Below are 26,813 nucleotides of genomic sequence, written 5' to 3' on the forward strand. Positions count from 1 at the left end.
CCTACATTGAAGCAGATGGGGATGAAATACATGAGCCAAAGCCAGGCTTGACTATAGTTACTGAGAAGTGTATGTACACCTACTGTTCTGACTACACGCCTGTCTGCACGCTGGAGTGTAGCAGTACAGTGCATCCCACCGTTCCGGCAACATGTCTGCATGCTGTGATGTAGTCGTACAGTACATCCCACTGTTCTGGCTACACATCTATCTGCATGCTGGAGATTTCTGTAACGAAAGTATTTCACTGCTACCCAGACCTTCAAGCTCCAGGATTTTCAAACACTTTCAGCCATGACATACTGTCCTACACAGGTTGCTTCCCTGTCATAAACACAAGCACTCTAAGAGCTCCCCAAATATTTACAAACCAGATCACGAGATACTTGTGATTCTAACCACCCATATAAGCACACACGCAGACACGCGTGCTCTGATGGAGAACGGGAGGTGAGAGGAAAGGACGCGTCCCTCTTATGATGGCTAAGATGACATGCCACAAAGGATGGAGGGCCAAACTGGGACACGCTGGGATGACGGCAGCAGCAAGGGGAAACAGGCCAATGGAAAAAAACCGAGAAATCCTGTCCTGGCTCTGGGCTATTAATATTTAAGAGTGGCAGCCAGGATGGAACTAATGGAAAGATCTACACAGTAAGACGAGCTCTTTCTCTTCCTGAATAAAAGGACTCTGCTGTTATTGAAAAGCAGATGTGAGTAAGCGGGATAAATGGTGGATCTGGGGTAGGAACACTCATTTCTACTGATCAGTACTCAGGTATGCATCTCCCTGATGGAGCAAGAACTTGTCCACTGCTACGCCCTGACTAGGGCCACCTACCTGTATTTCTAACCCAAACTGCACGGTATGCACGGGGCATCACCCCTGCCTTTCCCCATACAGCTGTACGACCTGCCCTCTGGACACACCCGGCCCTTTGATCTTTGTGCTGTCCCACGTACAGTTCTCTCCCTGCCTGGACCAGGCAGGCTCTGCGTCATGGGAAAACCCCGCCCCACCCCCACCCCTGCAGCTGCTGAGTCCCCTGTAGAAGATGATGTGGTGTTTGTATAGAACCTACGCAATCCTGTCATATGCTTTAAATCATCTCTAGATTACTTGCTCACCAGGTCCAGTATCTACTACAGTGAGCTTCTTAGGGATTCTGACATCACTTCCAGAAGTTTGTACTAGGCTTACTGTGTCGATCCCTAACGAGGATAAAATAGTAAGAGCTGTTTATCCATCAGAATACGGTTATTCATTGGTCACCACCGAGAGTCACATACACACGGATGGTAAATGTACCATGGACTTGGCTCCTGTTAGGTCTTAAGTCATTGACCTGGATTTTGTTTTTATTTCAGCAAAGGTTCTGACAACAGCATTCTGGCGAGAGAAAGAGGTAGAAAACAAGAAGAGAATAAAAATTGCGAAATGCCCTGACAGGAGTTTGAGAATTCACTTTGACTGCAGGTGGGTGCTGAACGGCTTTGGCAGAGCTAGACACGACCATCGGGCTTTTCCGTACTGTGTAGTTGCTGGTAGGACGAGGGCCGCAATCCAGCCCGGGTGACACGGTGCATTTCCTCACACACACACATCTGGAGTCAATGATGTTTCTCACTGAGCTCCTGGGTGCCGGGATCTGACCCATGCTCTGGGAACTTTCTCTTCGCTCGGTACCCTCCATTTCAGCACCATTTCCCAGTCAAGTCTACCTCAAGAGCAGTTTCCGCAGACAGACCTCTGCTCTAGCTAAGTATTCTGACGTGGCATCCCCAAGCTTGGGTTCTCTGAGTCAGCAGAGAATATGTTCCACTTAATGTGGCAGTCTCATCAGTTTTTTTTTCTTTTTTTTAAATAAGGGCAGGAAATGATATACTGGGATTTTAATTTCTGCTGTGTTAAGAATACTTTGGAATTCTCTTCATCTCCAAACACTTGGGTTCAGCCTTGCATGAAAGAGTAGCAGTGTGAATACTTATTCCCGCCATGGAGCTCCCAGCTGCAGCACTCAACCTGCACGTGATGCTAGGCAGGAAGCATGCCTGATCCTACTTCCCTCCCTGAAACATTCCACTGTACCTAACAATTCCTGGTCACCTCCCCCAGCCTGCCCCTGCCCACTCTTCCTTATCTACCCCATGGGGAGATACCACATCCACCCCGGGAGGAGTGTCTGCCTCATGATCCTAGAGTATTTATTTACTGGACTGTTCTTTCATTTTTGTGTGTGAAAGGCAGGGGCCCGGGGACCAAATCCAGGCCTTTACTCGTTGGTAGGGTTTTCAGTGTTGACTGTGAAGCTGTGAAAAGCTGAAGGATGCATGGGTATAACTAGATAGAGTCTCGTTATTGTTGATGCCGAAGACAGGTCTCACTTCGAAGGGAGCAAGAGGTAAGTCTATTCTGGCCAAATCAAAGATGCTATGGCTGAACATGGAGTTTACACTGCCCCAAATAACTGGACTGCGCTGCAGGCGACTTGTGAGCTTTTACAGGAGCAGAACAGGCCAGTTCATTTATACTCATGCAACAGGACGCAGACGGTGAACTTCTGGGGTCCAGAAGATGTCTGATGACTCAGAGGTTTGGGTTAGTGGTCTGCTAAGTTAGCAAGTTTTATCTGACAGCCATGAGGATGGCAGGCCAGGAACTAAAGACAGTCTAGGACTGCAGCTCCGGAACTGTCTATAATCACAAAGTTGATCTTTAACGTAGGTTTTTGTTTGGGGTTTTCTTTTGGGGCGGGGGGGTCTGGGTACTTCAGTTACACACTCCATAGCTTAGGCTGGCACTGAACTTTCAATGTTTCCTGCTTCAGCCACCAAATGCTGGGTTACAGGTACAAGCCACCACATCTAGCTAGTATTCCTAGGAGTATTGGTGGCAACTGATTTTGTGCTGATGGATAAAGGCAGCTCTCACTCACTCATACCTTTAGAGACCACTAGAGCGAGCTGGGCGTGGACGCGTGAAAGCAGCACCACAGTCTATAAAGAGCTAAGTCCAGAGGCTGCAGAGATGGCGCAGCACCTGAGAGCCTGCACTGGTTTTGCAGAGGAACCAACACTGGGCTCTCAGGACTCATAGTAAATCACGACCACCTGGGACTCCAGCTCCTGAATGTCGGGTGTCCTCTCTGGCCTCCAAGGACAGCCGGCATGGTGCAGAGATACACATGCAGACAGTCACACAGGAAAACTCAGGTTAGTAGAGACTGGATGGACCTGGGGAGTAAGTGCACCTCCCAGTGACTTACCTCTTCTTAGGGCAACTATAAAACAGCTACAGGTGGTGTGGAATGTGGTGAGACTGACCCACGGCCCCCCAGATATCCATGGCATGTGGTTTTCACCTGCAGTGTCAGTGTAAAGGGCAGTTCCTACCCCATACACTATGACTAAGATAACGGCAACAGGGGAGGAGAAAGAGGAAGAGTGGTGGAAAAGCAAAAAGGAGAAAGGAAAGAAAGAAAGTGGCGTTTATCAAGGGCTGAGTATCCAAGTGATTTAGGGAACCTCAGCTGTCAATCTCCCTTTCATAGGAAAGAAAAGTGGGGTATGGAAAAGTTAAGACGTCTTCTGAGAATCGTTTATTTTTTATTTCTTTATTGTGTGTGAGCACACACTGCACTCAAAAATGCAGAAATATATATGCCAGGGCATGTGTGCACTGCACTCAGGAATGCAGGAACGTACATGCCAAGGCGTGTGTGCGCTGCCCTCACGAATGCAGAAATGTATATGCTAGGGCATGTGTGCACTGTACTCAGGAATGCAGGAACGTACATGCCAAGGCATGTGTGCGCTGCCCTCACGAATGCAGGAATGTACATGCTAGGGCATGTGTGCACTGCACTCAGGAATGCAGGAACATACATGCTAGGGCATGTATGCGGAAGTCAGAAGACAGTTCTTGGGAGTTTGTTCTTTCCCTCCACTGTGGTTTCTGGGAATTGAACTCAGGTCATCAAACTTGCACAGCAAGGTGCTTTTACCTGTGCAGACATCGTCCCAAACCCTCAACTGTTTCTTTCCTGAAAACTTGGACTTCTCCCACAATATGACTGTGGATATATGGGACACATTTTTAAAACAAAATTATTTTTACTTTATATGCACACATAAGCCTGCGTACCATATGTGTACAGTACCCACGGAGGCCAGAAAAGGACATCAGATCCCCCAGATCTAGAGTTACAGATGTCTGTGAGCCTCCGTGGGTGCAGGAACTGAACCCGAACTCTCTGGAAGAGCAGTCAATGCTCAAACCACGGAGCCACCTCTCTTGCCCCTAGGACACATCTTCAGCCACAGCCACGTGAAAATGCCTAGGTCTCAGCAGAAAGCCATGGGCTGTCACCAGCAGAGACCAGGATGTGGAATGCCTCCCGCTTGCGGAAGACAACACAGCTGGGCGCCGTGAGACGTGATGGAGAACATCGCTCGGGCTTACTTTCCAGGCCTCGTTTCCCTATTTTGCGAAATGAGATTAAGCCAAATAAATTTAATCTTTCTTCATATCTGAACCTGACTGCTACTTAAAGTGGGAGCTGAGCAAGCTATCACCTGTCACTATCAGTTCACGAAAATGGCAACGGTTGACTAGACGTTTGGGCAATAGCTCTATAATGTTAAGGACTATAAATCCTTTCCTTGAGGAAACAGACATATCCACTGATTCCTTTTGTTCTGAAATCAGACACAACTGGTCCTCAGTTCTACCCCACCCCTCTGCTGGGTGTGGACATGCCCACTGCATGCACGATCATGCCTCTTTAATGTTATCCTGTCTTTGCGCTTCCAAAGGCAACAAAACACGAAATCAGAGTGCCATTTCCCACTCTCAAGATCTTCCTCTAGGCACATAATTCCAAGAACTTGTAAAGTAGCTTAATTTCCTGAGTTTGGGAAAATGAGTTGAACAACGGAATCTTCAGAGACATAAACTGTTGAGACCTCCGAGGTCAAAAGGACGGGAAGAGGTGGTGAGTGTGGCCTGGACTGGGGAGAAGGGTACCACGCCCCCCAGGCTCCTTTACAGGACCGACTTTCCCCATAGTTCTCCTAGTCATGGTTCATTCCTCGGTTTATAAATCAAATCAGCACGAGTTTACTGGAGAGCCAATTCACACAAAATTATTTTTAAAACCTATGCTTTAACTTGGGGCTAGACAGGTGGCTCAGCGTTATTTTTCTTGAAAAGAACCCAAGTTGAGTTCCCAGCACCCACACCAGCAGCTCATCATCCCCTGTAGCTCTAGTCACAGGGTGGCCAAGGTTTTCTTCTGGGCTCTACAGGCCCCTGCACACAGTTGTGCACCCCCGCCCCCAGACACACATACCCACACAGACGCACCCACCCACACAGACACACCCACCCACACGGACAACCCCCCCCCCCGACACACAGACCCACACAGACCCACACAGACACACATACCCACACAGACACACACAGCTGTTCACACACCTACACAGACACACCTACCCACAGACACATACACCCACACAGACACACATACCCACACAGACACACCCACCCACACAGACACACACAGACACACACACACACAGACACACATCGTTTAAAGCTAGAAATAAATCTTTAAAGTCTCTCTATTAACCAATTCCTCCACCAAATCAGTACATGGATGTTTTGTTTCTCAAGCAAAATAAACGATCACTTTGGATTACTGAATATAATCTTCAAAGCTGCTACTTCAAATTAAGTGTAAAAAATATGTATGAACCTGAACATACAGTCACTGTTTGTTTAAGTGAAACTTGTCATAGCCTTTTGCTGTTGTTGTTTTAACTGCCCCCAGGGAAAGATCTTTCAAATTTCAGGTTGAACTTTCCTACCGGTTGAGATTGAACGGGAAAGTCTGAAGGCAGTGTCTTGCTTTTGCCCACCTCTGACATCTGTGCCATCTGGACAAGCAAATGGGTCTGCTGAGAACTCAGGCACAGCTTAGAACCAGAGTGCCCCAGGTGCCGGCCCGTAGGGGGACCTTAGAACCAGAGTGCCCCAGGCGCTCGCCTGCAGGGACACAGTCAAGCTTGGCTTCCGGCCCAGCTCATCACTTTTCCTCACCTGGTTGTAGGCCCCGATGTAGAGCATTAGAGAAGTCTGAGGTTGAGAGAAACTGAGGCTGACCAGTATAAATCGGTGCTGAGACAGTCGAGGACAGGAAGGAAGACTTGACAGAAACCAGACACCCCAAAGACTAAGAACTCAGGCACGGTGCAGGGCACAGAGCTGTATGAAAGGACGGTAAGGGAGACGCCAGCCTGCAGGGAGGTGCTGGGTGTCTGTTTGTTTACACTATATTCCAACAAGAAGGAGTCAGAGGCAGGCAGGACCGTGCCGGAGAATAGCCTACACGTCCTGAAAAACCAGCTTGAGAGACTAAAGCACATAGCCAAAGAATATACTAGGCCTGATACTTCAACTTCCAGATAGCATTTTAAAGATGTCCTCCCATCTAAGCTCTGATAGGAGATCTGGCCCTGGATAGAGAGTTTTAGAAAACTGAGGAACTGGAACTCAAGACGGGATCCTGTGAGCTTTGTTTATTCAGAAGTCAAGGCCAGGACCACTCAGTCACCCCATGGAGATTGAACCCTCAACCCCTCTAACAGCCCAGCATACTGGAAACCTGAACTGCTCCCCGCCGTCCTCATGATGGCTATCAGCAAAGTTCAACACAACTTACTGCAGGTTTAGTCCTGGGCATTAGACTCTCATGACTAGCAGCAGATACAAGCACAGGCTCACCGCCCAAATGACCTCATGAGAGGCACAACCTGAGGCAGGGAACCTGCATGTGAAAGTCAGCTGTGATGAGATCCTACTGCACATCAGTTCTGCTAAAAGGCACGGCTTGCTTCTTTGGGGTTGGCTACCTTGTGACGGTGAAGTCCATTTTAATCAAGCAGCCTGTCCCTTGTAAAAGTGGTGGAGAAAATGACCATCATCCATTAGGCTTCATTTTAGCAGCAAATGGGCCAGTAGGGCAAAGGAAACGCATGCTAGCCCCAGTTCCAGGGGAGACTTCCCCAAGAAGCAACTTTCTCCGAGGAGACTGAGAGACGCAGAGTGAAAACCTAAGTTAACCAATGATCCTCAACTGTGGAGAACACCTAGTTCAGAAAGTACTCGGTGGAGGAAGGAAACGAGGGGTTGCCAACAAAGCAACCGAGACGTGACCTCTGTAGTAGAAAGGATTCATATTCGACTTCACCGTAACAGTAATGGTCACTGCAGCCTTTTAGACACGCAGACAGGGACTCTTGGCTCCCTTCCCCTCCTCACTGCCACAGGCCTGCTGTGGTCCAGATGACAAGTGATGTTAACAGGGAGGAATGTCATCCATTCCTCCTGAACTCAACTTCCGGCGGGCATGGCAAACTTACCAGAAGACAATGGCACTTAAGACTGTTTGTCAGGGAAGACAAAACCTTAGAGCCATGTTTTAAAGCTTACCTGAAGATCAGAAAGTAAAACAGACACATGGGTCAGCCTTACAGACAGACAGCGACAACACACATCTTTACTCCCAGTAGACACACTAGTTGTCATAGAAACCGGGTGGTGCATACCTTTAATCCCGGGGTGAATGCCCTTAATCCCAGAACTAGAGAGGAATATAAAATGGGAGGAGACAACTCTCAGACTCAGTCTCATTCTGAGATCCCTGGAAGTAGGATCATCATTTCAGACTGAGGTTGAGGTAAGAGCCAGTAGCTGGTTGCTTTGCTTTTCGGGTCTTCAGGTTGAACCCCAATATCTCTCTCTGAGTTTTTATTAATCGTGCTTCAAAACCTAACTAACATAAAAAGGGGGGAGAAAAGCTTTAATTTCCCCAGTCTCTGGATGGGCAAACAAAACCTGGCCTTTGTCTCAGTGTCCAGGACTGACAAGGTATGCACTAATGACCCCAACACCCACACACTTAGCAATGAGGAGTGAGGTACATTTAAAAGTTCAACTGAGGTGTAGGGTACGGCAGATGCCAAGAGATGCAGAAAGAGGAACTTGGCAGAGACCCTGAGTATCCAGAGACAAGGAAGAGTGTGCAGGAGATAAGGGCATCCCACATCTCTGACGGAGTCACTGGCCAACATCCCAACAGCTGAATACCTGCCAGAAAAGGCAGCCGAGAACTCTTGGAACAAACAGTCCATCCAAAACACTGGAAAGCTGGAAGCGTCCAGAGTGCACAGCCAAATGAGGCTTCTGTGGACAACGGGGAACATGTAAGAAGGGGTGACCGAAGCAGGACGTCAAGTAACAACAACAAGCAGCACAGTGCAAGCATCAAGCAAGACTGTGACCAGCTCCACTCTAAACGCCGAGTTTAGACTATTAGGACATTCACCAAACAGACCGAGAGGGGTACTGACTGTGGGAATCAGCACCATGGCATTCTGTGGGGTCCAGAAAGGGAGCAAAAGTCAATCAACTTATAATTGTTTTTCTGGCTTAGGGAAGACTCCAAATCAAGCCCAGCTGTCTCTGTGAGGCTAACTGGATCAAGGCTCACAAAAAGACCAACACATAATAGCACTCTATCAACATCGAAACTGATGAAGAAAGCATCCACTTTACATGTTCCTGGGATGACTCACAACTAGCAAGAACTGAGCCACCTCCCCCTCCTTCCGCTGTCAGGTCTCGGATACCTACAGCCACTCGCACAAGAGCAAACACGCCAGATCAAAGAATGCTGTTTCTGGCGCACTGGATGCTCTCCACATAGTAAGTCACGGCTGAGGACTGCCAGTGCCAGCAGCTCGGGACCTTCCAGACTGAAAAGCACACCTGATCTTCAACTACAGCCCACAGCTGTTACTGAGCAGCAAAGTCACAACCACACTGGCTTGAAAGACTGCTACGATGTCGCACTGGTCATAGGGAGGACCACTCTATCACTCGTGGCAAAAGTTATCATTAATTATTATTATTACTATTACTACATCGCTGGACTCCCAGGGATTTCCAGACATTACTCTTGGTTCTTCCCCTATGAAATAGGTTAAACAGACTTATTTTAACTGAAGGCAATCTGACACTGCCATCAGGCCGCTGTCCTGACTGATCTGCCCTTCATCCCTGCCCTTCATCCTTGGCCAACAGATGCTGAAACTCAACAGCTTGTGCATGGGCTCTCTATGGACCAGTGGTCACATTCCCTTGATATCATAGTTCAGCTTTAATCTGAAGAAAGATGTCATTTCAGAGGGTCACACTCACTCCACCCCCCATGGATATTACTGATATGATACCCTGTGTTACTGACCTAAGAGTACCACTGTGAAGACTGTAAATACATTTGGATCAGGAAATGAAATAATCCGCATAACTGGAGTGTAAAGAGCAGACTTGGGATGGCTGCAAAGGAAGCAGGCAGTGCTGAGCACCAGGTCACGAAGGGCCATCTTGAGAATATGAAGCCTGCCTTACAAAACAGAGGAATGTAAGGACGAGGCCTTGAACAGAGGTGACCTGACATGACCTGTGTGTCTGAAAACTCTCCTCAGCTTTCCTGAGGGAACCCAGCGAAGAAGTGGGGAAACAACGCTCAGGATATTTTAGGAGGCAGAATCCGTGGGGCTTCTTGAGGGACAGTGCAGGCACGGAAGCAGGAGAGAGGAGTCACCAAGACGATGCCCGGCTGGGGAAGTACAAAACCGGTAGACACTTGTAAGAAGAGCAAATCTGACGGGGAAGGTCATGAATTCAGTATTAGAGTTGAGACTTCTATAAAGCAGCGTGTTAAAAGACTCTTCAGCACATGTGGGTACTAAAATATAACAGGCTAGATTTACATTTTCAAAAATAAAACTGGAAAATGCAATGACAATCAGGGGTTCAGAAGCACCGAGCCTACAAGCTGTTTCTAAAACGAAGAGTCTTTAAACTACTCTCCATGGCCGCATTCCTGTCCCACCCCCAGAATAGTTCTGATGAGACCAGTTGCTCTGAGAATAAAGGAGTTTCACAGGAAAGAAAAAAGGGTAAGTACTCAAGATCACATGACAGACGGGCATCATCCCTTCCCTGTATTGCTACTATAATTTGTTCCCTTCATAATCTGTGGATTTTTTCCATAAAACACCCAGTCCATTAAGAGCAAAGACTCTCAGACTCCACCCAGACCCACTGAACTAGAAACTCTAAGGGTGGAGCAGGAAAACCGTGGGGTGACAAGGACAACCATGACCCAGGACGACAAGGAAATGTACTCCAGTCCCGAAACCACTGACAATTCCCAGAAAGGTCTCCTTCTGTCTGCTCCCATCTATCTGCTGTTTTTTACTCTCCACTCAGAATCCTTGATCCTTAAAAGCTGCATTCAACATCTATGTAACCGTCCTTCCCCAGCAATGCAGCCCTTCCTGTGAGACCTCAGGTCTGTCTCTCCAAAACTCCAATCTTAGCCCTGCCCTGAGCCAAGTGCTGGTGACACCACCCACCTGATCTGAGCACACATTCACAACAGAGATCCTGCTTTTCACTGGAATTCACCACAACATCTGCTTATTCTGGGCCAGCTGTTTCTCAAGGTGAAATCAACAAGGAGAAAAATCACCTGGAAGGAAACCATGACTCCCAGGCCAGCCTGGGCTAAGAAGAAGACCCTGTGAGGATCATGACTCCCAGGCCAGCCTGGGCTAAGAGGAAGACCCTGTGAGGATCATGAATCCTAGGACAGCCTGGGCTACAGAGGAAGACCCTGTGAGGATCATGAATCCTAGGTCAGCCTGGGCTAAGAGGAAGACCCTGTGAGGATCATGAATGCTAGGTCAGCCTGGGCTACAGAGGAAGACCCTGTGAGGATCATGAATCTTAGGTCAGCCTGGGCTAAGAGGAAGACCCTGTGAGGATCATGAATCCTTGGTCAGCCTGAGCTACAGAGGAAGACCCTGTGAAGTTCATGAATCCTTGGTCAGCCTGGGCTCCAGAGGAAGACCCTGTGAGGATCATGACTCCCAGGCCAGCGTGGGCTACAGAGGAAGACCCTGTGAGGATCATGACTCCCAGGCCAGCGTGGGCTACAGAGGAAGACCCCCATTTCAACACGCACAATTGCCCGGAAGGTCCTGTTCCTTGTCTATTTAACCAGAAATTCCTAGGAACACAGCATTAGAATCCATGCTTTTAAGACACATCAGAATTTATTTTTTATGACCGTAGATGAAATTCGTCTTGATGATCAACCTTGGATCAGCCGCCTCCGGGTGTGAGAGAGCACCGGGACGGACGCTGCACTAAACCTCCGGGGTAATTTAGCACGCGGTGCACTTCTTAAATGCAGTCTCTGGGCTGTGCGTCTTCAAACCACCACCAGGTAGGTCCTGTGTTCACTCTGGATGTATCTGTGAATGCTGTGGGCTAGTTTTCCTACCACATAACTTACGGAATTCCATCTCAAGGTTGCCGGACTTTATTTTCAGCCCAGATATCATCATACCACACTGAAGGTATTTTCTGGTCTACTCTCCTTAAGTCATCTGTCGATTGCCAGAGTTTCTGTAAGCTTCGACAAAATGGAAACGTGGAATTTCAAGACACAAGGGCAGACATCCAGATATCTATCAAATTGCAGACAATATGACTTACAAGTAGTGCAACATGTCCCACCCCAAAAACATCCCAGCCTTAGCCATGAAGGTTAAACTTGTTCTTAACCAACGTGTTCCCTGCCCAGGAGCTCCACCTTCCTCCACCCCCAGGTACCTGCTGGCAGCCAGTCAAAACAATCACCCAAAGATGTACATAAGAGACGCAGAAAAAAAGTCAGAGACAAGTGATTTTTAACACTACTGGGGGAAAAAAATAATTGGCTGTAAAACAAAAAGAGATGACTGTTTACAAAAATTACCACTGAGCGTTCTTGAAGCGACTTGTGCCTGTCTTTATCTTGCCAAACACACGCCAATCCTCCTCCTAAAAACGGCACAGTTTAATTAAATTCCCACCAGTCCTTTCTAAGCTAAGACGCACATAAGCCACGGGTGACAGAAACACACGGGCAAGTGAGCACACACGCTCTCACTCGCCCACACATATTCCCCACGTTTATGAAAACACGAGCTTGTGGGTAACTTTTCCTTGTTTGAATCTGACAACAGGCTTGTCAAATCCCACTTCCAGGACATATTCGTGGAAGGAACATACACTGGCTAGTGCAGGCTTGCAAGAATACTTTTAATTGAAATATAATCTATGGCTGGGTGGTGGTGATGCAGGCAGTTAATCCCAGCACTTGGAAGGCAGTGGCAGGTGGATCTCTGTGAGTTTGAGGCCAGCCTGGTCTACAGAGCTAGTTCCAGGACAGCCATGAGGAAAAAAGAAATGCAATCTATATAACCAAAGCTGCCCTTTTAAGGTGTACAGTCCAATAAACCCTGACAATGTTTACAGTCATGTAACTGCAAATAACACTGTCGAGACTTGTTGCTCGGTGGAGACACCATGTATATGAGTATAGAAGCTGAGGACTGTGCAGGCCCAAACTAGGTATGATCTGAACGTATACAAATCTTACCAGACATCAAAGATTTGATTGAGAAAATGCAAAAGAGCTTAATACTTTTACATTTATCTTATGTGAAATTACAATACTGTATATGAATTACCTGAAGTACAGCAAAAACAACTGTACCCGAGTCTTTCCTCTTTTTATGCACCTATTAGAAAATTAAAAGTTAATGATCACACTTGTGCCTCAAACTGCCTTCGAACAGATGGTTTGTCGCCTTGCCCATCTGCAGGGAACACCATACCCAGCCCCAGCTCCAGGCAACTACCAATTACCTTGATTCCCTGAAAGATCTGTTTTCAAGAGGATTTAAAATACTTCCCTTAAAACGTTTATCCTGATGCTTCTGATTTTCTTAAGGATTTTGTGGAGGCTTTTAACATATAATTTTTAGCATTCATTTTCAACTCTGTGAGATTTTTAAAGGACTTATCTATAGTATTTGTCAATCAATATCATTTTCATTAACCAGCCTCCAATGCACTTGCAGCAATGAACTGTCTTCCCAGGGATGTGCACCACGGTCCTCAAATGAATGGAGGCCATTGTGCGCGCACAACAGCATCTATTCACAGATGCTGCGGGAGATCTGAGCCAGAGGTGGGGAGCCTCCCAGGGCTTAATTTTTCTTAGCCTCAGGAAATGTAGAAAAAGCTTTATCTGTGCTAATGTGCTGGGGAGAAACAGGCAGCACCAAGCCGGCAGGCAGACGTGGCAGGGAAGCAGAAGGGTGTTACGGCCGGAGAGGGCCTGTAAGGGAGGCTTTGTGGTACTCAGTGACAAGAGCCAGAGCCAGGGCCAGTCAACTGCATCCTGCCTCATGCACCCCGGCCCTGCCTGCTCCCTGTCTGCTTTACTCCGGACCCCTTCTAACCAAACTGAAAATAATTATTATTTGTAACAGGCATGCATGCTGCCTGCTGCTATTTACAGCCATTTTCATTTATTTTTCAGATACTTTTTACCATGTGTTTGATTTCCCAAAATACAAGAAGCACCGTAGGCAGGCTCTCTCCTTCCTGACACTGTACACTTCTGTGGTGCGGGAGACTGAATAGAGGGTCCCACATAGGCCAGGCAAGTGTTCTACCACTGAGCTACACCCCCGGTCCCGAGCTCCACTTTCTATAAGGTTAACTTGGGAACTGGGTGCCAGCGTCTTGGCCTCTAGTTAGGTTCCTTCTTAATACTCAGCCTTGGACCTTTCTGCCCTCCCCCCCACTTCACACCCATTTCCCTCAGTGCCCTGAGGACTTGATAGGAGGAAGAGCTTCTGCATTTTAAGCATTTCACTTCAAGTCTCTTAAGGAAATTCTACTCTTTGGCTTCAGGTTTACCGGGGAGCCTGCATACCCCCCAGTGTTCCGCTTCAAACATTTCTGGTGTTAGTAGAAACACTGCCCAAATAGAGTGTTGTCTACAAGAGAACTGTCAGTCATCCCTCTGTCCACGTGTCCAAAGCAGGTAACACTCTTTTTACCCTCCCAGCCAAAAGATTCATTCCTCCTGGTTCTTTCCTCTGGATGGCAGAACGCACTCAAGACGGAAGTCTCTACAGTGGCTCCCATGCTGGCAGTAGACTCGGTGAGGATACTAACTCTGAGAGTCCTTTACTGTGAGTCCCGTAGTCTCAGGCTTGTGCTGGCTGGTGCCAAGCTGGCAGGAGCAGACACACCAGAATAATGTTAATCACATATCTAGAAACCCCATGGCCTGGTCAAATTGACACAAAAATTATAATCATCAAGTCGGAAGCTTCTTCTCTACAAATTTAGGTTTCCAGTCCCATCAAGTCAGTGGACCTTAGGAAGTGTTCCAGTTCTCAGGCACTATTATTGCAGAGCAGAGCTCCAGAGGAGAGGAAAGAAGAAGGGAGGACACAAGGGAGCAAGGGAGGGTAAAAATGGAACGTGCAGATTTCTCTGGGCTCTCTCTGGAGCCCTTCTGTTTGCAGGGCCACGTTCTTCTCTCTGCTCTTCATATTTGGTTCACAGAGCCCCGTGTGCAGGGGAAGCAGGCAGCACAGCTTCGCCTCACCTCATCCCTCTTCGGTGCACACGAGGAAAGCCTGAGAAATACTCTTCTAGGCCCTAGCCCGTGTGGCGCCGAGGAGGAAGCTGGGTGCTTACTTTACGCCTTTCCCTGCACGAGTGGTCCTCGTGCAGGGCACCTGCAGAGCTAACATGTCTCCTGGAGCATGACGCTCACCGAGGAACCAGGATGTGGTTTCGCTTGTGGACTGACTCACTTTCCCCAGATGTAAGGAGGAGATGCACGGAGACAGGATGTGCACGGCCCGTCTGAATCCAGGTTCCTGAGGATATGGTCTAGGAAGGTGACCGTGCAGAGAACCATTTGCACCTCGGCTCCTTCCTCAGAAAATCGGTGATGGTTACAGTCAGGGTTCCTTCCAGGAGAACTCAGAACTGGGTAAAGGGGTTATCACAAGACCCAGCACACAGCTACGTGGTCCTCAGTCGTTGATGACGCCTAAGGCAGTCTGAGGGTCACGCTAAGCTGTATCTGCTGTACAGCAGAAAGTGCTTCTCCAGCCTCCAGCAAAGACTGTCTTGTACCATGCCATCAACACCCACAACCACCTAATTTAACAGACCTAGAGATGGAGGCCATCGCAGCAGTGAAAACCAAAGCGTCACACGTGGTGAACCGTGGTGAGCCTTAACTGTGACCTCGGGGGAGGGAAGCCTTTGGGAAGGATCCTAGTGAGTCCAGCCTACTGTAGGATGTGCACAGAATACTCTGGCACCGGAGGGATAGATCCTGTCCCTTTACACATTTCTGACCATCAGCTTGGTTCTCTGTTGCCGCGGTAACCAACAGTCCTGGAACACAAACTTCTCAGAAGCGGTTGGGCTTAAATCACTAAGCCATGGGGTCTGAAGGGTTTCTGACACCCTCACGTATGTCGCGGGAGCTGGAAGCTCCCGTCTCCTGTGGGCAGCCCTCCTCGGGGGATGACAGAGGCATGTGCAAGGGGCCTGTGTGAGTGTGTGTGTGTGTGGGGGGGTCTTCCAGCGCAATTTACAGGGGGATCATGGAAAATGCAGAATAAAGATGTTATAGGACGGTGCGAGGATAGGTGCTTGGGTGGCAGTCACCTCTCCAGAAAGCAATCTGGTATCAACCATTATAAAACTATTTGTTTGTGATCCCTGGTTCACTAACCCCACATACCACTTAAAAAGACTTAAGTAACCTAGTGGTCATTAATAATCTAAGCTAAGGATTACTGATACACTACTTAGTAAGAAATTAATAGGCAATTTAATGAAAATTAAGTATTAATATTAATAGGCCATTTAATAAGAAAATAGTTAAGAATACAGAGTAACCATATATTATTATACATTTAATAGTAAATTTCTGTTGATGTGAGTAACATATGTATATATGTGCATATATGCCCGTATGTGCACAGATAATATGTATTTATTAAGAAACTGGTTACCTTGATCTCGGGATTGGGAACCAAAAGCATATTGAACTCCACCCACACCTTCCTGTCTTCTTCAATCTCCCCTCTTAGCTTATGACACAGTTCTCGCACATACTGTCCAGTAAACGAGAGGCTCCAAGAAGAGATGCCCAGAGGATGTCTGTCACACCGTGAGATGTTTTTACAGTCAGAAAATACACACAGATGGACTAGACTGGACGGGGTGGGATAGTTCCACACAGAAAAAGGGATGGCTCACACAACTCTCTTTCCTCTCCGACATCACATATGGATTTTTTTCTTCTGAAGCTCCCAGAGTCAAGGAAGACATGACAACTTCACCCTCCAGCAGCAACGAGAGTGGCACAGAGGACTCTGTGTCCGAATGCAAATCCGACCAGAGCCTCTCAACTGGCTACTACCCCACTGAGAACACATTTTCCTATGAAGAGATGGCCTCCTGTGAAGAGACGGCCTCCGGGGATTCTTCCCTCCACCTCCTCCCTCCTAACCAGGGTACCTGGGGGACAGGGAGTGTGAGGAGACTCTTCCGGAAACAGGATCAGATGAAGGAGGACCGGGAGCAGTTCTGCAAGCTAAGCATCTCGCTGGCCTGGGACACCAACGTGAGCTCTGACCAAGCAGACGCTCTAGCTAATCTGGATCCAAATGGTCACTGGCAGTGGATGGATAGGTGGCCAAAAGACAGGACGAAACTGACCCCCTGCAAACTGGACAACCTAGTACAGAAACTCGAGACATTTCTAGAAAAAGAAGAAGGTAGCCAACATGACAGCCCTCTGCATCCTGAATCTACTCAGAAGGAAGACGTCCACATGACCAGCGTGCCCCCTCCACATACAGCCTGGGTCAGGCACGAAAAACATGACATTTGTCAAGACTTGCCCAAGCATAAAACACCAAAAAATAAAGATAGCTGTCAGGCCCCAGAGAATCCTCCAAGGCTACAGGAAGATGAAGTTATGGTGAGCACAGAGAAGCCTCCCAGGAGAGCAGGGGGAAGGACTGGAGGAGAGAGGATTGAGAGTGGAGCCTCACTATCTGTCCTGAAGCAACGGGAGCCCCAGGAGACAACGGCCAGGACTGGAGAGAGGGTGGGGCTGCAGGAAAGATACCAAGGAGTATGGAGGGAGGGATGAGGGTAGGAACAGCAAGTAGAACCACAACCACGTCAATATGGTTGTGTTGTGTTTATGTCAATGGGTCTAGCACTCTGCTGTAGCTGGGCTATTTGGGGCACGTGAGCTTGGGTTCTTTGGGAGTAATAGCAAAGCCCACTGATGCCGACGCTACATGCTCCTAACTCACTCTTGTTTTCTCAGCAGGAGATAGGTCAGGCAGCCAAGAGCTCACTGGAGACCTCCTCAGGGGTGCCCATCCACCACGGGGAGGACGGTTCTCACTCATACGGCACATCCTGCCTGAACTTGCGGTGGGTCTTCCACTGGCTGAGGACACAAGTCTTCTCCCGACTGAGGAGAGAACACTCTAGCCAAGACACCACCAGCTGGCACCAGAAGGCAGCAAGGAAGATACATTCTCTCAGAGGCAACAGAATCCAACCCCAAGAATGACTCATTACCTGACAGCCCCAGATTTTTAAACTTTGGAAGCCCCTTGTTCGACCATCCCTCAGAGGTATGTGTTGTTGTCTCCTCCACCTCACAAATGAGGAAATCAAGTCTGGGAGCACCTAAGGGGAGTTTCTAACCTTCACACTCCTGGACCAGCCACCTACCACCACCAGCATGCGAGGCACCCGAGAACAACACGCATGCGACGTTGGAACCATGACCATGAGTGGCAGCTCTAAACCTGCTCAATTCCTGCAGCAAGTACAACCCAAACCATCCCGCCACGGTGGGAGGCTGGGGGATACACGCCGCCTTCTGGAAATGGGGTTGAGTTAATGAAGAATGAGTAAAACACACATAAAATAGACAAAATGGAGCAAAATACAGTACAAAGAGATGTGGGGGGAAGGGATACTATCTACGAAGCAAAACACTACCTAAGTTTTCTAAGAATTCAGCCTTCTGAATTCAACAAGTACATTTTCAACCCAAGTCAAAGTAATTTTCTGGGAGAAGACTCAGGTAACAGAGATCCATGGTTATTGAGGAGGGGGGAGGACGGCAGGAATTGTTGAACAGGGGTGACCATTTTCATCAGGCCCACGCCTCCCCTGTACAGAAGAATAAGCCCACTTCTTTAGTAAGATGTCTGGCTTCTGCATACTCCTAACCTCTGGGATTATGTGGCATGCCACATACCAGAAACAAGACAATGAATTTAGCAATAGGAAACATTCCAGCACACCTCATCCATTTTAGTCCAATATGTTATGGGTCCAAATAAAGCAGGTCCTCCAATGCTATGTGTGTGGGGGAGGGGAGGGACTGATCACTGCTGGTACCAAAAGGAGTAAGCGTGAACTGCAAGAGGCCACAGGAAGAAAAAAGTTTGGCTGAGTCCTCAAGTCTCCTATAGAATTACTACAATTTTCAAGAACATGCTAATCTCATTAATCAATAAATTTTGTGATCTATTACCTTATGACTAAAAATTAAATCCCTTCCTTCAAGTGTCTCAACCTTGAAATGAAGGCTGAGTTGCTCGAAATAGCTAGGTATAACTTATGCAATCATATTCTAGAATCCATAATACTGTAATATAATCTTGAATACAGCATAAAAAGTGATCAAAGTTAAGCTATTCAGCTTTCTGCAAACACAAGTATGCCATGTTAATGTGACTATGCTACAGATCCCCTATGAAAAGAACCCCAGTAAAGTGTGTGGGGCGATCTGCCAACAAACAAGGGCTAAAGCTTTTTCTCAAGACTTGAATGCAAATTCATGATTCAAGAGCAGGTGTGAGTTCAAAGCTATTTAGATACAAGAACAATCATCTTCCAGGTATGTTGGCGACACCTTTAGTCCCAGCACTCGGGAGGCAGTGGCAGGGAGATCCCTGTGAGTTTGAGGCCAACCTGGTCTACACATTCGGTTCCAGGATAGCCAAAGCTACACTGCTTCAAACTCCCCCAAAAGATAAAAGAATAAGAATGAAGTCAATGCTAACTGAATACCTGGAGAAAGCTAAGACTCTAACTTCAATATTAAAGAAGGACGTAGTTAGGAGGGGTAGCCGATTTGTTCAAAAGTACACTGTTTCATTATGAACTGCAAGTGAAGAATTTACATGGTGCACACGGTATCTAATTTCAGGATGACAGGTGGGTTTTATCTTGCACTGCTTGCCAGGAGTCTTTTCCTGCTACTCCTAAGTCCCAGTCAAAGAGAACAATGGTCAGCTTTCAGAAGAAACAAAATCCCCATCAGATAACAGTGCTGAATGTCTTCAACGAGGGGGTGCAAAAGCCCTTGGATAAATCCTCTGGAAGATGATTAGCCTAGATCAAGAAGTCCCCTTGCTAAACAATTTCCGTCTTATCCCATCTTTCAAATGAACCTCATGGATTTAGTGCCATTTTCTTTCAGAACAATGCATTTGATAAAGAAACTACTTCTGAGGCACTGAGGGCATCTCTCCAGTCTGTGGCTTTGGAAAGGAAACTAATCTCATTACCACGGCATTCTCTGTTTAGAAAGGAATCTGGAAGCTGATTGACTTGCAATCTCTTTGTCTACCTCAATATTCATTATTTTAAACTTTAAAAAATCCTCTAAAAAAAAAGAGCTCTCACCCCACACACATACACACCCCTATAAAACTTTCCTCTAAGCCCACTCTCACAGAAGAGACAGACGGCATGCCAGGTGTCCCAGTGGTTAATACCATGTGCTCAGTCTTTGGGGTCATAAGTTTTCCCAAACAGAGGATGGGGTGAGAAACACTTTATCAATAAAGTGGCATCAGAACTTTCATTGGTACCATATTGCAACACAGCAATTCCATCCACATAGGGATCAGGAACAGACATGAAAGCCACCGGGCAAAGGGCTGTCAGAGAAGAGGCTAAGCAGGTGGTCAAAGAGTCACCCCCAAGTGGAAAACTGCCTAGCTAATACCGTACATGTTCAAGAGAGGCAGTATAGGATGGCCAGCAATGTTAGACCTGAATCTCTCCACAGGGACAGCAACGGTCAGATGAATCTTAGGTTATAGAACGTTCTACTAGACAACCTTCTGGAACTAAACATGTTAGCATCACAAAACGATATGTATGTGTGTGTGTGTGTGTATGTATGTATACACACACATAAATTTAAAAAGGCAGAGAGTCATGACAGGTCAAAATGGTGACTACAGAGACATGAAGGCCAACTGCAATTCATGGTCTCTGACCAAATTCTTGATCAAATCCACAAAGCTAAGCAAAACTTAGGTAAAAGGTATTTTCATAACATATAGGAAAAACCTGAATATGGACAGCATATAATGATTTAGTGGTTGCATTAATCGGTGCTCTTTAGAGGAACAGAACATATAGAATGAGTTTTATTATATATATATATATATATATATATATATATATATATATGTGGTCCAGCTAGTCCAACAATGGCTGTCTACCAATGGAACAACCACCAGTAGCTGTTCCGTCCACAAGGCTGGATGTCCCAGCTGGTCTTCAGTATAAGCCAAGAGTCCTAAAGAAGTAGCCTCTAATGCCAGTGAAGGAATGGACTTGGCCAGCAAGAGAGACACAGGCAATGAGAAAGCATCCTTCTTCCACGTCCCACCTCAAAAAAGATCTGGATTAAGAGTGGATCTTCCTACCTCAAAAGATCCAGATTAAAAGAGGATATTCCCACTACAGATGATTTAATTAAGAAAAAAAATCCCTCACAGGTGTAATGAGCTGCATGGGTTTTAGTTAATTCCAGATGTAGTCAAGTTGACAACCAAAAATAGCTAGCCATCGTAGTAGCTATAAACAGATGACAAGATTGAATATTTATTGTATAACAACATCAAGGCTACATAAGAGAATACCTTTGATTCTTTAAAAATAAGAAAGCAAAGACCAGGAAATCATTAAGAAAAATAAGTTATAGGAAGCAGGGACTCCAGCTCTCAAGTTCTAACATTTCCATGACACAAAATCTTAGCCCCATACACATTTTAAAAAATGAATATTTAAAGTACTGGAACAAGATATTAACTTGCAGAGGTTACACAAATGGGGCAGCCCTTTAGACACCCTCATCCATCCCAGGACCTGTCTTGGATTCCTCGGCTCCAAGGGATTCCCAGTGTCGTGCAGTTAGGGAATGCCCAGTCTGCAATTGTAGCACACAAGCTGGTCTAGTTGAGCGTAGAGGAGCATCAGGGCATTCTTCTAAGGCAAGATCTCAGCGTACTTAGCTTTGCTGAGATTAGGAGAAGAACTTCTGCTCATTAGAGGCAAGCTCCCAAGTCTTCCAATGGCCTCAAGTTTGAAGGACTTTCCATCTGGTCTACCTTGGGAAGTTCTCATTGAATGTATACCTGTCCTCACCACGCTGCTCCAGGTCTAAGAGTTCCTGCAGGTTGTTCTGACATTTCCTGTCCTTCTGGGCAGTACAACATCAAAAGCAGAGGCCAAGTCCTTAGATGGAGAACCGTACACACCAGGGAGTAGTACATGGCTAAAGTGTAGGCCCCGTCTTAAACAAATGTACACACCAGCACACATGGAACTCTGCCAGCAGCTTAGAACACCCAGAAACTAATCCCAGGTTAAAAAAACAGAGTTAGTAATACTTCCTGACTTTAGCCCTAGGTCCTCTTAACTTGCTGTGAATTCTGAGGAAGTTACCTAACATCTCTGTTCTTTCTGTTTCCTTGTCTATAAGCTGTAATACTAAAAGCACTGACCTTAAAAAAAAAGTTGTAATGAGTGCTTAATTAATTAGTCTAAGTACTAACAGCAAGTACGTTTACAGAGTTTAGAAGCTGCTAACTGCTGTCACATGACACCCTTATTCTAAGAAACCCGTCACAGCTGCTGGTAGCCAGAGAAGAAAACTCAAGTAGAAAGGCACGGTGTTTCTCTACAGTCTCCACTACACCTTGCTATTATGGTCTCTGACCTGCGGCCTGGCCCCTCAACACTTGTTTCTGTGAGCTCCTGCCTCAAGGCCTTGGCTCACGCTACTTCCTCTGTCAGGAAGTGCCCCTAACTCTGCCTAATCTTCAGCCCACGCTGCTGCTCTGATCTCCAGATGTGTCCTTCAAGGCTCAGACTAAATTACAGCAGGTTTGGGGCAGCGTTTGGTTTTAGTCATCTGGATGCACACTTTACTCTGACTTGTGGAAATCAGAGCAGAAACCCAAGCCCGCCCGCATCTTTCTCCCCAGCGGACAAAGGCTCTGATGTTCTGCTTATCTCTGCATGCTCCAAAGCCCCTGACCCAGTTTCTCACACACAGGCTCCATGATAAACCTTGGTGAAATGAATGGTTAATCTGCAGGAAACAATTTAGGCAGATAAGATCTGGGGTGGAATGTCATTTCCTTTCACAACCTTTAGCTTCTATGGGGAACTGCGTCTGGACCACGTGACCTGTATAGCTGGTCTGCTGGGGGAGGGCGGTCCAGGCCCAGCAACTGGGGTCCCTTTACTCACAGTCTTCACAGTCTTGCTTATGAACCTGCCCCAGCGCTAACATTCTGCAAGCCCAAACTACTACTCTAGGTACCTTCAGGATGGTTCCAGTTGGGAGAGGCGGGGAGTATGGGCATTGGCGATCATCCTCATGCATATTCCAGGCAATGGAGGCTCTGCCTCTTGGTTCAGCTTGGCCCCCATGCTGTGAAATGCCCTTCCCAAGGTGTATCCTGAAGATGTTCCCTTTGGTGTGCTTGTCACTGAGGATTTTACTGTTTCAAAGTGCCCCCCCCAACCCCCTCGGTGCTGAAAGGCTGCCTAAGTCAAGAGAGTTGAGTAACCGAGGGGACGAACAGTATGTATTTTAGCCAAGTTTCGTACAGGCATGGGTCAGAATGCACTTGGCCGTGTGCTCACTGTTAATGAGTCAGCTATTAAACGGTGCCTAAACAGAAACACATAAAGCAGGGTGACGTACGGACTGACTGACAAGACAAGAACACCGTGACTAGAGGCTGGCAGGAAATCAACTCTGCCTTTCCTCTGAGAAAAACACTCAGTCATTTCAGGTGCACGCCAACTTTACAGACCTTCGCTTCCATGAGGTGACAACAGACAAGAACCCCTAATTCCATCAGGTCGGTAGAGCAGAACCTCACCCCAGCTATCTCCCAAGACTAGGCCTGGCCACGGACTGAGAAGCAACACCCAGCCCCAGGGCCTGCGCCACTTTAGCAGACCGGTGGTCAGAATCACTCACGGCCTTACAAAGGAGAGCTTGCTGTTTTCCCGGACCCATGGCCAGGGGTGCTGTGGGCCAGGGTGTACTGTTCTCTCTTGTGAGAAGGCCCTTGATGGGAGGCCAGCCACGGCTATCATTTCCTGCTTTGTTGGTCGGATGTCAGCTTTTCTCAACCGTGGGGAGGTGAGTGGAAGCCTCTGGTAAAACCAACACAGAACATAGTAAGGGCCCAGTTGGCCACGAATGCACCAACCTGGCCGTACCTGCCACTCTGACTCCAGGAGACCCTGGCATGCATCCTAAGCTCCACAGAATAAACAAAGTCACGAAGATAATTGGCCAAGGAGCCGAGGGGGCACAGGTTCAGTTCCAAGCACCCATAGGGTGGCTCATGACCATCTGTAACTCCAGTTCTAGGGGGTCCAAAACCTTCATCTGACCTCCATGGGTACCAGGCATACACGTGGTATACATACACACTCATGAAATAAAAATAAGGTTAAAGAAAATTAAAAAGATAACTGGCCAAGCCAGCAACATGGCAGAAACGTGTAATCCCAGGAAAGCAGGAAGCTGAGGATGGAAATTTGTGAGTTTGAGGCCAGCCTGGGTATACAGTGAGTCCTTGTCTCAAAATCCAAAAAACAAAAGACCTCGACTGAGGTTTCTGTGCCAGTCATTGACACATATGCCACTTCTCAGGTGACATTATTACTAATAGTTTCATTTTATATATACAAACTTACAAGTATATATACATGTGTATACACACACACACACACACATGTTTTAATATATATCTTTTTCCCTTTGCTGCTGGGGACTAAACTGAAGGCCTTGTGCACGCCAGGTACACATTCTACATCTGGGCTGCACACACTGCCCCGTAACAGGGTGGTGATACTGTCGTTTTGAGACAGGGCCTTACTGTGTATACATAAGCCAGTGTGGCCCCATACTCACCATCCTCCTGCCTCAGCCTTCCAAGTGCTATGATTACAGGTGCCTACTACCACACCCAGCTCCTCTACTACTGTATTTTGCTTGTTGAGAAGGTCCAGGTGCATTCCTGTTGCCCGTGGCTATCTCTGCCTGACTCGGAGGATGAGGATGTACCTGTCCTAGGCTCACACTTCCCCCATGAGTCACTTCTGCACAGTCCTGGACCTGAGTCTCTGTTGAATCCCGTGTCATCTCTGCCTTGGGCAACCAGTTCAGACACCATGGATTTTCCTAGGATAATCTAAAGGCTCACCTGTCTAAGCAAATAATACACTGTACAATTTTCAAAAAAGAAGAATAAGGCAATTCAAATTCCACCAAGTTATCTAAAACTTTGGCGAATGCCTTATGAGCCACACGTCCCTGGGTCTGAGTTAACCTCCTCTAACAACTTAAACGCATGGCACCAGAAGCTGGGCTTCCCGGCTTCAGGAGTCCTGAACCAGAGGCATCAGTGGAGGGTTCTGCTCCATGTCCTAGCCCTTCTCAAAGTCTACACCTTATTTGTTGAACAAAGCTGGCATCCACGTGCAGGATTGTTGAAAAGCTTCCAAGCAAGCTGAGAGGCCAAGGCAAAGAGGAGGGACAGCTAATCAAAGAACAAGGGCAAGAAAAGTTGGGTCCAAAGTAAATATAGTCCAAAATGCCCAGAATAGCCCAGAAAGACAGCTGATGGCCTTTTCTTTAAAATCTAAATATCACAGTGTCAAATGCCCCAACTCTCTAAGGCCGAGCCAGACGAAGGGAGGAGTAAAGTAAAAAATACACAGATAAGAAAACCTGATGGTGCCGTGACAGCTTGCGTTTTGGTACAAATGCTAATGGGGAGGACGTTATTGTACTATAGTTAGCCAGGAATTACACACCGCCACCTCAAAGATGCCATAATTTCTACAGCGATACCTCCTACAACTGGCTGCTCGAGCCTCCATGGCGCCGTGACAGTGGCCTGAAAACTGAAGCTCTGGGGGTTGTCAGAAGAGGCTCACAGGTGCCGGGATACGAAGAACGGTGACACCCAGGGGCAGAGCCTCGATCCTTTGAACATGATGCACAGACCCCTGAACTGCTGCATTTGGGGGGATTTACAAACCATTTATATCCATCCTCCCCCCGCCCCCCGTTTCCTACGTCTGAAGCAATGGAACACCTTAGCTCACTGAAATCACGGTGTGGGAACCACCAGCCCCCAAAGGAAGGAAGAAATGAAGTACGGAGACAGAGGGAGAGAGCGAAAGGGGATTTATAACTAGCAGCATTACACAGAAAGTATGGGCTTCTAATCAAATACATAAATGCATGAAGACCTGAGAGGAAAATTCTCTCCCCCTTCTCTCCCTATCTCTCTCCCCCTGTCTCTCTCTCTCTCTCTCCCTCTCTCTCCCCCCTTTCTCCTTCTCTCTGTTTGTTAAACATTCAAGCTGTTTCTTTCTCTGTCTGCAGCAATACACCAGCACACTTGTCTTACACAGACAGCAGAGGAATTCCTCACCACTGGCTGAAAACGTTCTAAGAAACTGAAGATCTAGAAGAGACTCCTATGGCTTTGGCAAGACAAGCAACATCACTTGAATTTCTCAAACTCTCCTCACACCCACAAGTGTTTACTTGAAGAGGTAAAAAGACCAAACAAATTTCCACTTGATTATAAGAGAAGCCTAGGTGTCTGGCAGGCAAGACCTTAGGTACGGGAAAGCCTGAGTCACACCATGAGACGTCTTCCATTCTGACCAGGAAAACACCTGGCAGAGCACTGTGACCAGCGTCCAGGAGACACTGACACCCCAGCAGCACAGGTGGTGTCTCCCCGTACAGGTCTTCAACTGGCTCTGGCTCTAGATCAATGGATTATCCCCAATCCAAAAATCTATAATCCTAAAAGTTCCAAAATCCAAAATTCAGTCCCTCTCAAGAAGTTTTAGGTATTGGAACACTTGAGATTTCAGATTAAGGATGTTCAATCTTTACTTTTGTTGTTGTTTTTAAAGTTTTTGTTGTTTTGGTAAAATTTATTTGCGTTGGGTATGATTGGTCCACACGAAGCAGCCATGAGATAAGAACTTCAATCCCACGGAATGAAGTGATAAAGACTGCAAGGGGGTAGGGAAACACGGCACAAAGACAGTCATGGGTGTGCTTTCCTCAGGGGAGTGGCACTATTTCAGAGGCTACAAACTGCCTGCTTACAGAAATGCGACATGGAGACGCAGGTAGGTGTGTGTGGGTGGAGACCATCCAATCCTGTGACCTCTCTTACACCACTGGAGAGAAGGCCAAAGCACAGGTAGACGGGTGGCCTACCTCACCCATTCTTACACAGGGTTCCCGCCATCCCCATAAGTGCTATAACCTGGCAGGCACAGGAAAGCAAGAGCCAGCGTCATGGAGGAGAGACCAAGGCATTAACTGGGCTCTCAGGCAAACAAATGACACGGAATCAACATCCAGGCTGCAAGAAAACCTCCCAGGCCAAGC

At 47.2% G+C, this 26,813-nt stretch overlaps 2 protein-coding genes across 14 annotated transcripts in view; one reads left to right on the top strand and one right to left on the bottom strand.

The window, feature by feature from the left end:
• Positions 1 to 26,813, bottom strand: part of Ppfibp1 (PPFIA binding protein 1) — a 148,810-nt gene that overhangs the window by 66,130 nt on the left and 55,867 nt on the right. The window lies entirely within an intron of this gene.
• C1H12orf71 (chromosome 1 C12orf71 homolog) lies at positions 16,344 to 17,609 on the top strand. 2 transcript variants are annotated; one of them, XM_057761932.1, is made up of 2 exons: positions 16,344 to 17,000; positions 17,358 to 17,609. In XM_057761932.1, the coding sequence occupies exons 1-2, from the start codon at positions 16,344 to 16,346 to the stop codon at positions 17,607 to 17,609; spliced, it is 909 nt and encodes a 302-aa protein (XP_057617915.1). The 2 variants fall into 2 exon arrangements, with proteins under 2 accessions (XP_057617915.1, XP_057617924.1); XM_057761941.1 differs by having other exon boundaries at positions 17,361 to 17,609.

This window comes from Chionomys nivalis, chromosome 1 (genome assembly GCF_950005125.1).
Source record: "Chionomys nivalis chromosome 1, mChiNiv1.1, whole genome shotgun sequence".
Classification (NCBI taxonomy): Eukaryota; Metazoa; Chordata; class Mammalia; order Rodentia; family Cricetidae; genus Chionomys; species Chionomys nivalis.

Excerpts from the sequence above, each read along its gene's own strand:
- C1H12orf71 (XM_057761932.1), top strand. The coding sequence starts at position 16,344 with ATGACAACTTCACCCTCCAGCAGCAACGAGAGTGGCACAGAGGACTCT. Across the intron at positions 17,001-17,357 it reads TACAGGAAGATGAAGTTATG|CAGGAGATAGGTCAGGCAGC; the intron begins GTGAGCACAGAG and ends TTGTTTTCTCAG.